Genomic DNA, 18,627 nt, shown 5'->3' with positions numbered 1-18,627 from the left:
AATGTACATAGTTGTCTTTTATTATTGTCTTATTGTTACTGTGGGGGTCATCATTATTATTATCATCATCGTTGTTGATAGGTTCTTGTGCTTAAACCTATTCGCTGGAACGTTAAAGGCAATGTAATAACACAGCAAGCAAGACACGAAGTAGGCAAAGTTCTTTGGGTTACTCATGCATGAGGGAGGCCTGCCTGGAGCCAAGTGTCGTTCCACCTACTTGACCTCCATCAGACTCTCAGCCAGGTTCCCCATAGCACTCCTTTTATTGAGGTTACTTGAATATGCATAGGGTCATTAACATATGATGTATACATACACACAAAGGGTACCTTGCCTGTGGTTTTGCAAAGTGTGTGTGTGTGTGTGTGTGTGTGTGTGTGTGTGTGTGTGAATTGCTGACCAAAAAGGGTCACACAGCAGGAACAACATCCTAGGTCATAAAGAGGGTAACCTCCCCACACCCAATCTATGGTTCACCTAGATAACACAGTGAAGCCATACAAATGGCAGGAAGTTTTACCACATCAAACAGACCTTCACAAGGATGTTGCCTGTGATAAAACACTACAGCCCCCCACTCAGAACCTCGAGAATCTGGGGAGGGGAGAACAAAAGAATTCCTTTCAACACACAGTTAAAGTACAAATGGTAAGAATAAAAATGACAAACATTTAACAATTCACTCTAACAGTTGTCACCGTGATTCTGCCTGTCTGTATATATTTGATGTAGCATCCTGTCCCTGAGGTTCATCCTAAACCTAACCATTTTTAACCCTGGGCTGGGCTCAGCCTCATTCTTGAAGCCCAACCCTGAATTAAATCCTAAACCTAACCACCTGTAACCCTATGCTGGGATGACCCTAGACCCCAAACTCAACCCTCTCTCTCTCTCTCTCTCTCTCTCTCTCTCTCTCTCTCTCTCTCTCTCCTTTGCTCTCTCTCTCTCTCCCTCTCTCTTTTGCTTGTCCTCTTTCCATCCCCTCTCCTCTCCTCCCCCCCTCCCTCCCTCATCTGGAGGCCTCATACTCAGGATGCTAAAATAATCCCTTTTTCGGGGCTTCACGTGAGGGACATGGTTCCTTGAACCGGGAGCAAGGATGGCCTGCACATTGGTGCCCGATTGCCGGAGCCCCCATTTTGTTTTTTCCTAACCATAACCCTATTCGTAACCTTAACCAGCACAGAAATGGCATGAAATAGTGTTTTCTAAAGCGATTTGAAGAAAATGAACGAACATGTGTAGATTGAGTCCCAACGGTTCTCATGTTTTCTCAATTTTCCGATCTCGTCATGTAGGAACGTGTTGGGTACCCGAAAGCGTAAAATGTTGACGATTTGTCACATAGCGTAAAATATTACACTTAGGGAGTGAGAACGTGTTGGCAATGAAAGCCACTTTTCTTTTTTACCTTCCATTTCTTAATTATGCTCTACTGTCTCTTGGTTTATTAAATAAAATCTTAATTAAATCCATTGAGGTTTATACTTCTAATATGGCAAAATCTACAAAAAATTCAAGGGGCATGAATACTTTTTTAAGGCACCTTACATTTTTTTAAAAAGTGATTTTTTATTCTGCTTATGCATTTCTGACTAGAGCTTTTTTCGTGTGTCTGACTCTCTTCTGACCACAAATATGTAGGACTGCTTTCTTTCATTTGCGCAAAATCTCTCAAATTAGAAACATCCTGTCTAAGAGTGATGCTGAAAAACTAGTTTACGCAGACACAGCAGTTAAGAGGGCTGACCAGTAGGCTGGCGAAGAAAGACGGAGCAGATCTGGAGGCCGACAATGACCGTAAAGATTCTCGGCTGACAAGACTAGAGACCGTCGTCAGTTTATACTTCAAGGACCTCCTTAATCACACTAACACGTCTTCTGCAGAGGAAGTAGAGTCTGGGGATGAGGTAGATGAGTCTGGGCACCGAGGAGGTCTTTGGTGGGAGGACCCCTAGGGTGGATTTTTATGAGAATCAGCACCCCCAAGTCTGAGGCCATGTTCCTTAGCTGGAAAAAAGTGGAGTGCCCACTCCGAGTCAGGGATGAGTTGCTGACCCAAGTGAAAGAGTTTATGTATCCCAGGGTCTTGTTCACGTATCAGGAGAGAGGGGGTTCCTTTTGACTGTACATTCATGTCCTTGGTTTCGGTCATCTCTCCTGATCTTGTCATTCTATAGGAATATATTCATGTTTAACGAGAGTAAAAGAATATTTAAGCGTTAACATGAAGTGGAAACTTGAACATTTAAATAGTTGTTCATGCTTTAAAACAGCTAGAAGGAGGAATTAAACTGTCTAATCCAGGGAATAATTGTATTAAACATAAAAAAACCTTTAATTGAAATCCATCCATCTATAATATTCAAGTTTAAGCCTTGGTAATTTAGTAACATCACGTAAGATCATGAAATTAAATCTATGGGGCCCAATTGTAGTGTAGTGTACGGCGCTAATGCGTTAACGAGCTAACTGCGCTAACGCGTTGACGCCATGCAGCCCCACGCATGGGGTGACCCGCATTAACTCGCTAACAAAGTTTTGCCATGTTAATGCGGTTATGGCGTTAACGTGATTTTAACGAGATTAACGCTGACAGCACTAGAAAATCTAGAATAGAAAATGAAATCGCATTATGGTTTTGGTAAGAGAAATTAAAATGACCAAACTGCATGAAACTGAACATTAAAACAAAACGTTAAAGGGAAATTTTCATTTTTATTTTTTTCCCCCACACAGTCCTTTTGGATATCAGGGATTGGAGTGTGTCAAAGTTAATATACCACATTTATCTATACCAGAGTTGCAAATGTTTAACCAAAAACCAAAGGTACATCCTGTTCTTCCACAAATCATTACCAAATCAAATTCAAACATTTGAACTACAGAGCCAAGCGACCCACAGAAAATAACTGCTAAAGCACTTGCAGAGAAACTGGACAGACTGCAATGTGATAGAAAAGCTAGATTAAATAAAGCTAATCGTCTAAAAGAGAGTATAAGGGACTCAATTGAAAATAATATCTATATTGTAAGTATATCACTAGATATAGATAATAGTATCTATATCTATATGGTTCAAGCCTCAATTAATGATTTTGTTGTTTTGTGTAATGAAGCAAAAACTATTCATGGTTCTTTGATCTGTGTGTTACCAGATGATGAAAATGAAAAGCATGAAACATGGTTTAAAGCAAAAACAATGTGTTATGATGAGTTTATTTAAAGTGAGTGAATGGTTATCTGGTTGTGAACATTTGCATTTAAAATATTGGTGTTGATGATGGTGTTAATCCAGAGGACAGTGTTTCAAATGTGGCTGGTAAGCCTTCCACCATTAAAAGCTCAACTAGTGGTAAAATAAGCACAACTTCCTTTGCAAGAATAAAAGAAAAGGCAGAAAAAGCTGTGTAACACACACACAGATTGTAGGTTTGACCAACAATCTCCATCACCAACCAGCTTTGCCTTCTACTTTTAAATATCCTATGAACCTCAAGTAAAGCAGCAATCTGAGAGCGAAATACTCTACCGGCTCCATTGATTTGGTGCTGTGAGGTCTTTACGATAAGATGGGGCCTGGCTATTCAATGTATGTAGCCAGATGGATTTTAAATTCAATTCTGGATTTAATAGGGAGCCAACGAAGAGAACTCAGTATGGGTAAAGGTTAGAACAAACCTGAGGACACGAACTCGCAGAAAATGTGAAAGTCAACCAAACACTTTCAGAGTTTCAGGGCTGTGAGCAAAGCAGCCAGGTAACTCGAGAAAAATAGCCATTTTTTATTACAAGGCATTCCCATTGTACCCTGACAACCAATGTGTGTTTACCCAAGTAAAACTGCATGACAATCTACCTTTCTTTTAGTACAGGTAAGCAGTAATATTCTATAATAACTTCTCACACCTTCTATTCAAGCACCCTCTGTCAGACATCATTTACAGTTTCAATAAAGCTGCATTCACAAACACTGCAACCCAGTTTTACTGTTAAGCGACAATTGCAGTTCACCGTTTTGAGTTGTTTGTATCCACTTATCAGGAACCCACCTATAGTTTGAAAGTCTGGGGCATGCAAAGTTCATTCTTGCAAAATGCTCGACTTTAAAGGGACCGTCAGTGTGAAGTAATCTGGAAAGACTGCAGCAAACAGTGGCCTGACTTGTTCATTAATTTACATTGAAATCAGTTGTTAAAGAACTTCACTATGGTGAATGATTAGTCAACGACTGAATAATCAACAGACTTGTAACCTTTCAGTAACATGTATTTGCTGTATGAACTATAATATTAAAAAATATTATGTTACTCTTGTACATGTATTCAGGGATCATGCTGCTAACTGAACAAAAACAATCCGGTCAGATGCTAAAATGACCTTTGTTCTGTATTCTAAAATAATCTACAAACTTACACCGGACCGTTTGTTTTGAAAACAGCTGAAAAATAATTTGATCATTTCTGGAGCTGACTTGACATCGGCTTTCAGGATATCCACGAACAGATCGACATGTTACACACTACCTTAAAACTCAGTGTAGACGCGCACGAACGTATAAGCGGTTGATAAGCGGCGGCTGGCTTGACTGTGGTGGGTAAAAACACCGAGGTCAATACATTAAAGTGAAATAAAATCAGCCACTTTTTGCAGGCTGACTTTAAACTCTGCAAAACCGATTTTCTCAAGAATACACCACTGAAGTAAAGCAAACGTCACCCATTATATATCTATATTTCCTAAAAAAAAATACATATATATCTTATGCTTAACTTTTGCAAATAGGTAATATTTTGATAAATTGTCCGGATATTTAATGTTGCTACATCCTAAATCGTCGCACTATTTTGTGCACCAGAAACAGTGTTTTTTCAGAACTTTACTTCCAGTTCTGAATTTCGTTTGAAATGCATTCTGGGATACTTAAGGCGAAGTCCAAACAAGTCGTCACCAGAAGCAAGAAGATATTCGCTTACTTTGAGCGTGTTTTGAATTTAAAACATATTTGGGCTGTGACTCAAGTCTGTCATAAGTCCGCACGATCACGGGTACTTCGAGAAACAAAACTGACCACCAGACTCATTCTCTTCGGTGAGTTTTGGTTTTAAGGAAAAAAAAAAAACATCCATGTAAAACTCTCTTTCGGCTATTGCACATTTATGGAGATAAATCTGTCTCGAAAGGTTGAAAAATGCGTATGATATGATCTACGATTTACAAATGTGCGGACTGAGTTAATTTTGAGTGCTCACAAATCCGTGCTCCAGTCCACAGATACTAAGCAATGTAAACATATGGAAAGCTATTTTGCAAGTACATGTTACAGTACAGTGATAATTTACGTAATTCAAACGTAATTCAAAATTTGAACTTCACAAATCTACCATTTCTCTTCTTAAAAAGCTCATTTACCGCATACATATATATGTGTGTGTGTGTGTGTGTGTGTGTGTGTGTGTGTATATATCTATATATATATATATATATATATATATATATATATATATAGAGAGAGAGAGATGTATACACATATATATATATATATAACACCCAGCGCGCCCCTGCGGGCGGTTTATCCTTCAAGCTCGGGTCCTCTACCAGAGGCCTGGGAGCTTGAGGGTCCTGCGCAGTATCTTAGCTGTTCCCAGGACTGCGCTCTTCTGGACAGAGATCTCCGATGTTGTTCCCGGGATCTGCTGGAGCCACTCGCCTAGCTTGGGAGTCACCGCACCTAGTGCTCCGATTACCACGGGGACCACCGTCACCTTCACCCTCCACATCCTCTCGAGCTCTTCTCTGAGCCCTTGGTATTTCTCCAGCTTCTCGTGTTCCTTCTTCCTGATATTGCTGTCATTCGGAACTGCTACATCGATCACTACAGCCGTCTTCTTCTGTTTGTCTACCACCACTATGTCCGGTTGGTTAGCCACCACCATTTTGTCCGTCTGCATCTGGAAGTCCCACAGGATCTTAGCTCGGTCATTCTCCACCACCCTTGGGGGCATCTCCCATTTTGACCTCGGGATATATATATATATATATATATATATATATATATATATCTATATATATGTGTGTATGTATATGTGCATATTATATATGTATATGTAGTCTTTTTATTTAAATATATATTTATTTACAGTCAACCATGTCACACATTGCTCAAGCTTTTAATTCAGTTGTGTTAATTTAAAAAATCAAGCTCTAGTTCTAATGTTTTTCTGAGCTTCTGTGTTTTTTGGGGGGTTTCTTTGTTTCATTTTGCTTTGTTTTTTTAGAGACATGCAGTTGTAACAAGTTAGCCACTATAAATATATGACTTTATATGACATGATGTATTACAGGAGATTAGAAAGTACACTATAAGGCAGATTGTAAAGCATTAAAAAGAATGTCATGTGTTTTGCGCATGAGTGGGACAGAATATGTCCTGCAATTCTAGAATTGTTCTGCAAAATTATTACATTTATTTTTGATAATTTTTGTACATTTTACCAAAATTTATAGAGAAGTATTTTCATAGTATTTTAATACTACCAAATATCCCTTTTTAAACATAGAAATTATTTTTATCAACCGTTCTTTGGTCTGTTAGGAGTACAGAAAGGCCCATCAGAATACTTTGTTAATCCCTGAGGAAAAGGCAGGCTACACAAAATGGTATGTTTTAGACTACCCTTGTCTAGTCATGTTTATACCAAAGTATATTCCTCTTGTTAAAAGACCCATATTCACAAGGCGGATGACTAAAGCTGCAGGAGTGCTTTGAGTGTATAGAGAATGTAATTTGTGAACAACATTGAGAAATCAATAACAGTTTAACCCAGGGGTAGGCAACTCCAGGCCTCGAGTGCTGGTGTCCTGCAGGTTTTAGATGTGTCCTTTATCCAACACAGCTGATTCAAATGGCTAAATTACTTCCTAAATATGTCTTGACATTCTCCAGAGGACTGGAACTAATCATTTGATTCAGGTGTGTTGACCCAGGGTGAGATCTAAACCTTGCAGGACACTGGCACTCGAGGCCTGGAGTTGCCTACCCCTGGTTTAACTGATTGCATCACAGAATATAAATCAAATTCTCTGAACACATCATCCTCCCAGGCAGGACTGTATGTTGCTTCCACAACAATAAACACTGGATCACTTTTCCTGATTACCCTGGACTCTTTGAGCCTCTGTTATTTCCAGTCAGCTTGTGTTACCACCTTGTAAGCCTTATTAACTTTTAATTAATTGTAACTGTGCATTGATGTAATGGATTTGGGACATTTTGTCCTCATCAACATCTATTCAGATTTAATGTTTTTAAAAGTTTAATTGTAAACAATGGAAGAGAAATATCAATTTGAAATCGATGTTTACATTTTGAAATGGTTGTGTGATGGAAACGGGAATCAAAACTGCCTGAAGTTCAACAAGTGACTGAATAATTATACTGAATATAAAAACCCTTTAATGGAAGTCTTTACAGATGGGGGCATGGGAGGGTATCTGGTGCAAAGGTATCCCACTAACAGTGGCTGTGCAAGAGCTGTTAAAAATTAACCAAAAATAGTCAGACTTTCTGTCTCACTCTGGAAGATCCTGTTGAGCTGATTTGCTGCCCAGTGTAAAATATTACTGCCACTGTCTGAAATGGATCAAGTATTAACAGCTATTAATGATATTAACAGAGAGTACAGTGGGCACTTGTAATGTGGTTTCTTGCTAATGATACATATTTAAACTGGCACATTTTTTTGAGTGGAGTTTGGATTTGGATGTCCTGCACTCTGAGACCAAACTGGGACAGTGGGTTATTTTAAACACTGCATGGTTGTAATGGCACCCTTGAGTCTTTATCTGTCCCTCTGTTTGTCTGATAATAATAATATGTAAATGTAATATAATGTAATGTAATATGGATCGATCTGTCTCTGAATCTTCTTACAAAAGGTATTGTGTAAGGGGAGTTTTTATGTCATAAAGTCCAATCTTTTTCTCTTTTTCAGAAAAGATGTCCTCTCAAGTGAGACTGAAGCTGCTGCCAAGCATCAAATGTATGTTTGATGAGCCCATTCAGGTGAAGGTGGCCGGGCTGAGGCCAAGGCAGGTTGTCAGCATGAGGGCCAAATTAACTGATGATAAAGGAGTGGTGTTCAGCTCCTCGGCTACCTACAGGGCTAACGGCAATGGGGAGGTCGACCTGAAAAGAGACCCCTCGTTAGGTGGGAGCTACGTTGGAGTAGAACCCATGGGTCTGCTGTGTTCCATGAGGCCACTTACTATGCACAAAATATATCTAAAGACAAATGCCATAAACCCCCAGGTGGTGAAGTTTTCTGTGCATGAAGAGGAGGGCAGATTACTGGCAGAGATGACAAATGAGAGGCTTCTGATGAGAGATGGGGTCACCAGGGTCCCCGTCAATGAAGGGAACATCTGTGGCGTCCTGTTCACTCCTCCAGGTACTGGAGGTGGTTCCAACCTTCTGTCTTCATTTTAGTCCATTTAACATTAACCAGCTTATAAATCAGCATCGTTGAAATTAAACTTTTACTGTCATTCAATCATCTGAAACTTCTAGTTCAGATTTTAATATTCTCCCACCTTGCTTACTGTAGTTCACATTTCAGGTGCATTTCTCAGTCCTCTACAGCTCATGTCCACTTAGTACAGAATGCAGCAAGAACTTTGTTAGAAAGACTGATAACAAAAAATAGCTGACTGTCACATATTACACCTATTCTTGCGTCCCTTCACTGGCTTCCAGAGAAATTAAGAATAAAATTTAAAATGTGACCTGCTGCTGCTTCCAGGAAAAGGTCCTTTTCCTGCTGTGTTGGATTTGCCCACCTCAGTATCTGAGGCAAGACCCAGTCTACTGGCTAACAAAGGCTTTGTGGTTCTCTCAATGGCGGTGTACAATAAGAAGGGTGAAAACTCCACAGAGACGCATCTGGACCACTTTGAAGAAGCAATGAATTTTTTAAAACAGCAACCAAAGGTGAGTCGCTCTAGTGCCCACAGACAGCAGAAAGATGTTTCATACTAAAGGAAAGGTTATGTCTCTATAAGATGTGCATTCTCAGAGAAGAGAGTAAATTTGTAGATCCCAGGTGGAATATCTGCTGTATTCCTGTAGTTAATGGGGATCTTAATTAGCTTAAGTGGAGTTTGAGAAATACTCTCATTTGCATTCATTCAGATAATTGAATACGTTTCAGAGAGCATAAAGCCTCAGCTTTACAACATATTTTTTGTAATCACACAAATCTTCTTGAGAAAACATTAATTGTTTCTATTATCACACAATAACATAATAATTTCTAACAAATAATAATTTTCAAGATCAACATTATCAACCCCCTGAAAAATTGACCTTTTTATTGATAGTAGAAGCCACTGCTGTGCAATGTTTGAGCTGTCACTTGAGAACGCATCACCCCAAAAACAGAAGAAATCCTTTTATACTTTTATAGAATAAAAAATGTTGAAGATCTCTAAGCAAGAAATAGATATACAAAGTTATCACAGCATTTCCAAGTTTCAATATGCGATGTTAAGAAATTCAGCCGAGAGAGTCACACAGTACAGAGCAAGCTTGGAAGGGTAGGAAGCAAAAGATTTCAAGCACTCTGGAAAGAAAACTAGTGATAGATGTGTCTAAAGACCCCAGTACTACTGCCAAGACACTAGAATCTAGAATTGTAGTCTCAAAAAGGACAATCACAAGAACAAACAAACAAAAATTTGCAGTGTGAAGTGAACCAAGGTCCATGCTAGAAGCCAATAAAATCTGGAGGAGCTTGAGAGATTCGCCAAAAGATGAATAGACTGGGATTGCTCAGGAGAAGTGCGAGGCTTTTTGAAAGCTGCTGACTATTAGCCTTAGGTAGCTAATAATTTTAACCCTGGTGGGACAATATTGGTCAATAACTGAACACAACGAAGCACAGAATTTAACAGGGGCTCTGCGTAGCGTGATAACGTGGTCATGGGGCTGAGTGGGGGAAATTGGGCTTGAAGGGGTAACTGTAGCGTGCCTTGGTACGTAGAGCGATCACACTGAGGAGAGTGCGGTTAGAACTGTGGTAAAAGGGGAGTACTAGAAAAGGTGAGCATGGCTGTATTTCTTGCTTACTTGCAGGTGGAGTGAAAAATGCTTGGAGGGAGAGGTGGCGTGAGTTAGATGGTGTGAGATGGCTGACCTGAGTTCCGTAGGTTCCGAGGGAGTGTGATGGCAGGAGGGCAGGCAGGTGAGGCACGGAGAGATTTCCAGAGAAGAGGTGGGTTATCCCAGGTCCAAGAGATTAGCTTAATTCGGGGGTAAGGGTTTTGGAGGTTCTGGGGAAAGCTAGGGCACAAGAGAACAAGGCAAGAAAAGCACTTGGCAAATAACATAGAGCATTAGAGCCGGCTACCAACACGGAGTAGTTGACAAACTGTTGGAGAGGGAATATCAGCGTAAGGCTTAAATCTCTTTAGCCTGATTGCCTCAACTCAGCTCCAGGTGAGTTAAGCTGTTGGAGATATAGCGGCCCTGCCCAGGGCCAAATACCAAGGAGACTCAGGACCCTGATGGAAGTTTCCAGCCACTCACCCGGATCATGACAGCTTCACTGTGCATATATGAATGTGTTTACTTATTCACTAATGGTAATATACACCAGTAGTCCACAAAAATGAAAATAATGATAGGTGAAGTCAGCCCTGCGCTTCAAATGTTTTAAAGATTTGTATCGCCTTTTAATTTCTGTGTTATTTCACAGGTGGGCAGTAAAGGAGTTGGCATAATGTCAAGATGCAAGGGAGCAAATATCGGACTGTCACTCGCTGCTTTTGTGCCAGGTGTCGAGGCCATAGTGTGCATGAATGCCTGTAACGCCAATGTAGTCACTCCTCTCTACTACAAGAAACGGCAGATCCTGTCATCATTACTGTTTGATGAAAGCAAGTTTATTACCACTGAATCGGGTGCAGTCATTGTAAAGGATGCTCTTGAAGATCCCCTGGCAGAGAAGAACAAGGGCAGCCTCATCCCCATTGAACGAGCCAAGACCCATTTTCTTTTTGCGGCTGTAGAGGACGACCTCAACTGGGACAGCAAAGCCTACATGGATGAAATGGTGGTGAGACTTAAGCATCATGGGAAGGAGAACTTTGAGACTGTTTTTTACCCTGGAGCTGGACACATGTTGGAGCCACCTTATGCACCCCACTGCCCCTCCAGCTTCAATGCAGGTGTAGGCAAGCGAGTGCTGTGGGGAGGGGAGCCCAAGGCCCACATAGCAGCTGAGATCCACCTGTGGAAGAAGATCCAGGATTTCTTCAAAACTCACCTGAGTTGTGATGCAACACAGAATAAAGCCAAATTATAGATTCAAACAGGATGATTAGAAAGCTTGAGTTACAGAAACATAAATCATGACAGCAAATTGACTGTGTGAAAATCACATTTTATAATTAATATAATAGCTTTTAATGTGACAAATTGAAATTTTAGGTGAAATTATGCTTTGCACATGTTATACATCTTCCCCTCCTGTATCTCCTGAGCCCTGTACTCGTGTTTCATTTTTTGTACTTTTCTTTATAATTTTTTGGGATTGTCACTTGATCTTCTGTCTTCTTATCCTGGTCTCTACAGTCAGCTATGGTTTATTTCCAATCGGCCTTCTTTTAGTGTTTCAATTAAATTACTTTTTATTTGTTTTGGCTGTGCAACAATGTTGTGCAGATGAATCTTCTCCCCTGGTGTTATTGGCACGCACTGTACATTTATTCAGTCATGAGAGAGATAAATGCTGAATGGTTAAGAAAGGAAATAAAAAATGGGGATTGAAGTGCACAACATTAAATGGCACTGTCATCATCACAGTGCCAAAAACATTATATGGTGAGTGTAGATACATGTTTTTAAAATCTTTGTATAACGCTGATTTTGTTATTTGATTCCACATTACTGTAGTTATTTTTTGTAAATCGATTTTTAAATTTTTGTTTATTTTGTAATTAAAAAAACAAAAAACAAGCATGTTAAAACTGTTAAAGCCTAAAAAACACCATGTAGTGAGCTCACAAATAGACCTCAGTTTAAAGTTTAATTTACACAGTTTCCTTTCTGAGATACCAGCAAATTAAAAAGATGACCTAGGAAACAGCAAACACCGTGGAAAACTACAGTGAAATAAGCAATGAAAATACAGATATTGTGTCAGCAAAATAAAATTACAACCCAAATATGAAAACGTACAAACATTGCTTGTTTTCTGGTTTGAGTCTTCAGTCTCTGGCGACATGTGCGCCTTAATTGAACGTATGTCCAAAGCATGAGCGCCTCAAAGCGCAATACTCAAGTCCACCATATTGTAGGACTATAGTCTTACAATATACTGTTCTAGGCTCCAGTACCTCACCTGCACAATTCTGTTCACCTGTGACTTTCACCCTGTTGTCTCATCCCACAGAAAATTAAAATAATGACCCAGGACGCATATGACATATTGAAAATAGTCAAATGTATTTTAACATTACTCAGTAGGACCATCAGACTAAAAATTAAATAAATAAAAATCCTAAGTAATATAAATTAAAGTGCTGGTAGTATTTTAAACAAAAGTAATCTACAATCATGGGAGTATAATAAACTAAAACTGGCTTCTAAAATTGTCTATAAGTTCAAATAAAGCTTCAAGTTAAATCAAAAATATTTTATTTTCAGTCAAAAATAACATGTTTCTAAAGTTTATAGATTAATTTACTATTGCAGTGGACATGCTCTGGAGTGACGCTTGCTCTTATTTAAGATGATGTTCCCAGCTGCTGACCATGTTAAAGATGCTATCTGTCATGACCTCAGCCATTTGAGAGGTGCAAAAGCCTCAACTGGAAAAACTCATCTATACTTCTGTTCTTAATACTAGTAAAACAGAACAAAACAGAACTGGAAAAGACAGTTACTTTTCACAAATATGGCTGTATATCATAGTTTCTCAGATTGTGTAGTCTTCAATGCCATTTAAACGTTTAACTGATTATATATATATAATTAATAATTGATATGGTCCGACCTACAGATTAACTCCCTAATGTTAGGCATGAAAGTTAATATATATGTATAATATGTATAATTTAATATAATTAATGTGAGAAGGAAAAACAAAACAAAACAAAGAGACAATGTAGCCACTTCTGTTTAATGGTTTACTGTTGCGTTTTAAGGCAAAGTCCACACAAGTCGCCACTTTGAATTTATGGCTTATTTGGGCTGCGTCTCAGGTCTATCACAAGTCTGCAAGATCACGGGTACATCGAGAAACAGCACGAACCGCCAAACATTTCAGACTCATTCTCTTTGGTGAGCTTTGGGTTTAACAAACAACATGCATGTGAGGCATTTTCATAGTGTTTTATTGCTACCAAATATCCCTTTTTGACCACATTAATTATTTTTGTAAAGAGGTATTTGGCCTGTAAGGAGTACAGAAAGGTGTATCAGAATACCTTATTCATCCCTGAGGAAAATATTTAGAGTAGGCTGAAAAATTCATGCAGAGTGCAGCATATTAAATAAGCATTATATGTTTTAGACTAGCTCTATTTTAGTCCTGCTATTACCAAAATATATTCTTCTTGTTAAAAGACAACCTATAAGCACAAGAATTATTCGGAGGTGGATGAAGTACTGCTTTGCGTCTATAGCAAATGTAATTTGTGAACCACATTGAGCGATCAATAACAGTTTCACTGTTATTTCGAGTCAGCTTGTGTTACCACCTTGTAAGTCTTATTAACTTTTAATTAATTGTGAATGTGCATTAACGTCATGGATTTTGTTCTTCTGACCTCATCCACATCTATGTTTTTAAAAGTTTAATTTTAAACAATGTAAAAGAAATTTTAAATTGCTATTTACATTTTGAAATGGCTGTGTGGTCATGGAAAGAGGAATCAAATGTGCTTTAAGTTCATCAACTGAGTTAATAATTGTACCCAACATAGAAAACTTAGAAAAGATTTACTTAACTAGACCAGGGGCGGTTCTAGAAGGGTGGCATGGGGTGGCAAGTGCCACCCTAAAATGAGCCCTTGCCACCCCAAGTGCCACCCCAGTTTTGCATATGACAGTGTTGTTTATTAAAATAGGATAGCATTAACACTTTGAGCGTAGTTACAGTCAACAGTGAATATAAATGCTAAAACTGAATATATTGCATAGTGTTCCCCCCCTCCACCTTTAACAAATGGTTCAGCCCATAGCAGGACCGGCTTTTTTCTTGTTTTCAGTAGCAAGTGATGCTTATGATTTTTCCAGAGCACATTTTGAATAACACCATGGGAATTTCAGATTTCACACAGGTAGTTGGTTGTAACACTCTGGAAATGGAATGAAGATGAGTGTTATTAACCCTCTGTGGTCCACGGACACGCTGCGCCTCCAAATCACATGACTGATTTAAGCTGACACAGCAACAAGCTGCAGCCACGCTGAGTCTCTATTTCTGTCATGGTCCCTGTGCCTTCTCAGCTGACTCAGTATGGCCACAAGTGTTTTTGTTGTGTTGCGTCTCTCTCTCCTCCCGTGCGCTGCGCTCTACCGGGGCGGAGTCATGGCGACTCCAGCCCCTGGCTCTGACACCTGCAAACGATCATCTCATCATCACGCTCACTACTTAAGGCGGCGGCTGAGAATGCTTCATCGCTGGATTATTGTGAAACGCTCATCAGTGTCAACGCTAGATTCAAGCTATTTCCTGAGTTTCATTCGTGCTGTGACTTACCTGCTCTCTTCTCCCTGTGCCAGACTCAATTTACCAGCCTGAGGACTGCTGTTTTGGTGAGCTTTAGCCAGAGTGTAAGAGCCAAGCCTGAGCGGCAGAGGAGGATTGTTGTACATAGCCCCGTGCGTTTCCCTCCCCGTGCCTGTGTTTCCTGGAGACCCCTTCCCTGTGACTTTCACCTGTATATATCTGCACCTGGTGTCCGTTTGTCAATAAATTGTGAACTTCTGAGACAGTCTGCCTCTGAGTCTCTCCTGAGCCTGACAGAATAATCCAGCCACCATTATGGACTCGGCAGACTTGGCTTCGGCAGCAGCAGCACCCACATCTCTGGAGGAGCTTCTGCACCGACATGAACAAATGCTAGTCCAGCTCAGTGGAGAGGTGGCATTACTAACTCAGGCTTTCGCCCAACGGATTCCACTGGCCGACAACCCGCTTCCCGTGTTCCCTCCCCAGGTAACACACGCTCCTGTTGCCACTACAGCAGCTACAGCTACTCCGGCTGCTAGCGCAGTAGCCTCAGTAGCTTCCGCGGTGTCGCTGGATAAACTTTTGCCCACACCTGAGGCTTTTTCTGGGGAGACGGGGAAGTGTGCGGGATTTTTGTTGCATTGTTTCATGCAGTTTCAACTGTTACCTCATGTATTTGTTTCTGACGGGGTTAAGATTGCTTACTTCACCCAGCTACTGCGGGATCGAGCCCTGGCCTGGGCTCAGGCCCAGCTGCAAGCTTGCCCCGGAATGTCTTACGATGATTTCCTGTCTTGCTTCAAGTCTGTGTTTGACAAAGGCTCAAGTGCTGAGGCTGCCGGCTATCATTGGACTAATCTGAAACAAGGTAGGCGAAGCATGGCTGACTTTTCTGTTGATTTCTGGACCCTAGCTGCACAGACTAAGTGGGGCCCTGAAGCTTTGAGAACCACCTTATTAAATAACATCCGTGAAGAGCTCAAGGATGAAATAATGATGCGCGAACTCCCTGCCTCTCTTAATGCTCTAATGTCGCTATGCATTCAGGTTGATGATCGCCTGCGGGCGCGCCAGAGTTCACGAAGGCAGCTGTTTCGAGAACCCCTGGTCCCTAGGGACGCCCAGCCTGAAGCACAAGAGGCCAGAGCCTCTGGAACAGAGGAGGAGCAACCCATGAAGCTGGGGCGTTCGCGGCTCTCTCCGGCACTCTTCCCGTCTCTTGTTGCCCACTAAACTCACCATCCAGTCTTCGTCACATTCTCTCTCTGTGTTAATTGACTCTGGTGCCGAACAGAATTTCATTGATGCATCCCTGGTTACTAAGTTCAGCATTAGCACCCGACCGCTTCCTCATCCCCTCCGTGTGTCCGCCCTGTCCGGTCAGCGTTTGCCAGACATAACGCACGTCACCTTACCCGTCACACTCACTCTCTCAGGTAACCACACCGAGAACATTAGTCTCTGCGTGTTTAAGGCACCGGTTACCCCGCTCGTGCTGGGTTATCCATGGCTTACGCAACACAACCCACACGTCGACTGGAAGAAGGAGCAGATTATGGGGTGGAGCATGGACTGCCATTGGCAGGTTCAACTTTGTAACAAAAGACAAATCAGCTAGATTAATCTCAAAACATTCATCCATCAGCCACACACCTCACACCACATCACACACAACACAACCCTATTGTCTTATCACATAATAAGTTTCTTCTCATGTAACTAGATGTGTGCCATGTTAAAACTTCTTCACACACCTCAGAAACTCAACAACCTATTAGCTCACTCAGCTCACTCATTCAAGACCCCTCATCAGCATTCTGTTTTCCCCCTCTATAATTAGGGATGGGTATTGATAAGATTTTCATGATTCCGATTCCATTTTCGATTCTGTTTAACGATTCGATTCTTTATCGATTCTTTTTTTAAAAAGAGAACACTAAGGTCGATTAGCTTAGAACTTTGTTTTATATCTTCTCTTTGAACAAGATAGAAATTTAGGAGTAACATGGCCTTACAAACCCAACAGTGAGATCTTAAGAGATCCACAGCCTACGGCTCTTCAATGGGGTGTCACAGGGTCCCCAGGAAAAAAAATTGTAAATGTACAATAATAAAATAAATATTCTTCTGTAGCAATAACAAAGCATAACATAAATTATTCTGTAGCAATTACACAAGAATATCCAGTAATGTCCCTTCCTACAATTAAACACATTCACTTACCGAAAATCGGGGGCATCTGCTGTGGCAAATGGGTGCAAGCCTTTGACCACAAACTTGGTCACTGCTCGGTGACATTCGTCTATCCTGGCCTGAAAGGAGACACAACCGGTAGACTGCAGCAAGAACTGCCAGCATCTGAGCCAGCCAGACTCTGTCTGTCTCTCTCATCATGGTCACCTAAATGCAGCGCACAGTAATGGCAGGTTTTGTAATAAGGCAGATCGCACTAACATAATATGCACTGTTAGTTCATTATTTACCTGCCGTATTAACGGGAGAGGACGTGCAAACGTTACCGCTGCTGCTGGGTTGAGATTCGCGTGTCCGGAACGGAATTAAAAACACGACATTCATTTAAGGTCATCGCGTGTTTTGTGAGCAAATGCTTTTGCATATTCGTAGTGTTTCCTCCCTTAAATGAAATATCTACTTTGCAAGTATTGCAAGTTGCCCTGTTGTCATCCGTTCTCGTAAAGTATAACCAGACTTTTGAGCGTTTGAGCCGCTTAGGCGCCCTGCCAAGTAAATGACACTCCGCAACGTGGTGACGTCATTCGGGGCGACTGGAATCGATAAGGGAATCGTTTGCAAAAATGGCAAACAATTCCAAGGAATTGAAACAGTGGGAACCGGTTCTCAACAAGAATCGGGTTTCGATACCCATCCCTATCTATAATGCAATCATCTTTCCTACTATAATATTAGTCCACTAGTCTATGTATCACTTTTCATCTCACTAAGTGACTTGGACAAGATGACAAACAGAATCGCATGCTTAAGATGCTGTCTGGTCTTCATGAGTTTCATTGTATGTATATATGTATAGGGTTAGTATGGTTAATGCATTTTCTGTTTGTGTGTGTTTTTGTGTACCTTTCTCATTTTGTAGTCCAGACTCTTTCTCAATTTTCCCACTTAAAGCAGTCCGTTTTCTTTTTCCCAGGTTTGCTAACTCAATTTTGATTTCCCACACTAAACAACAGCATTCCTCTGTGTTCTCATCTGCTTCCTCCACTCCGTTCTCCTCTCCCATTTTGCAGTCCAATGACAGTCAGTTCTCTTCAGCTTTGTCCTGTGTTTTCCACTGTCTCATCTTGCCATTTTACTCCAAAAGTGGCAAATGTCACTCAGACAGTCTCCTCAAAAGTCCTCTTCACACACAGTCAAGTTGCAGCTTGCTGGAAATGCATTTCCATCCATCCATGATGATGGGTCTTCTCTTTCTCTTTCTGATACCGTTTGCCCATAGTGCTGCTGCTTGCTGGGTCTTTGCTGCTCAGAACACTGCTGTTGTCTCTTGGCTTTGGCCTGCTGTCAACTGTTGATGTTCATGCCTGTGCTTCTGGGACTGCACTCCTTGTCTTCAAGGAGAAGTTAGCTTCTGTGGAGCTTGCTTTTTCAGGGTGAGGAACACATAGGAGTTAAGCTGTAAACACAATTCAGCCAAAAGCTCGGCCTGAGTGTTTCCTATTGATGTTTAACCTATAATTTTCCTCCAACTGCTGCATATGGAAAATTGATCCAGGTCTGCTCTTCACCTGCAAGTGACACACTGAGACATTTTCATCATTCTCATCACTGCTTAAACAACACACATCTCCTCTCTCTGGTTTTTGAACTCTCCTTTCTTAAAAACAAAGTGAGATTGTAGGTGTTTTAGGCT

The 18,627-nt window shown here is 40.8% G+C and overlaps 1 protein-coding gene across 1 annotated transcript; it reads left to right on the top strand.

Moving 5' to 3' along the window:
* The first annotated feature begins 4,895 nt into the window (after window positions 1-4,895).
* LOC102079261 (acyl-coenzyme A thioesterase 5) lies at window positions 4,896-12,146 on the top strand. Its single transcript, XM_019348345.2, has 4 exons — window positions 4,896-5,094; window positions 7,998-8,453; window positions 8,805-8,992; window positions 10,758-12,146. Exons 1-4 carry the CDS (start codon window positions 4,911-4,913, stop codon window positions 11,364-11,366), a joined length of 1,437 nt encoding a protein of 478 aa, XP_019203890.1. The 5' UTR covers window positions 4,896-4,910; the 3' UTR covers window positions 11,367-12,146.
* Window positions 12,147-18,627: the final 6,481 nt, after the last annotated feature.

The sequence above is a fragment of the Oreochromis niloticus genome, linkage group LG18 (genome assembly GCF_001858045.2).
Source record: "Oreochromis niloticus isolate F11D_XX linkage group LG18, O_niloticus_UMD_NMBU, whole genome shotgun sequence".
Lineage (NCBI taxonomy): Eukaryota > Metazoa > Chordata > Actinopteri > Cichliformes > Cichlidae > Oreochromis > Oreochromis niloticus.
This window is presented reverse-complemented; position numbering and strand designations above follow the sequence as displayed.

Coding starts and splice junctions, on each gene's coding strand:
- LOC102079261 (XM_019348345.2), top strand. CDS start 4,911: ATGCATTCTGGGATACTTAAGGCGAAGTCCAAACAAGTCGTCACCAGA. Junction 8,454..8,804: donor CGTCCTGTTCACTCCTCCAG/GTACTGGAGGTG, acceptor TGCTGCTTCCAG/GAAAAGGTCCTTTTCCTGCT. Junction 8,993..10,757: donor TTTTAAAACAGCAACCAAAG/GTGAGTCGCTCT, acceptor GTTATTTCACAG/GTGGGCAGTAAAGGAGTTGG.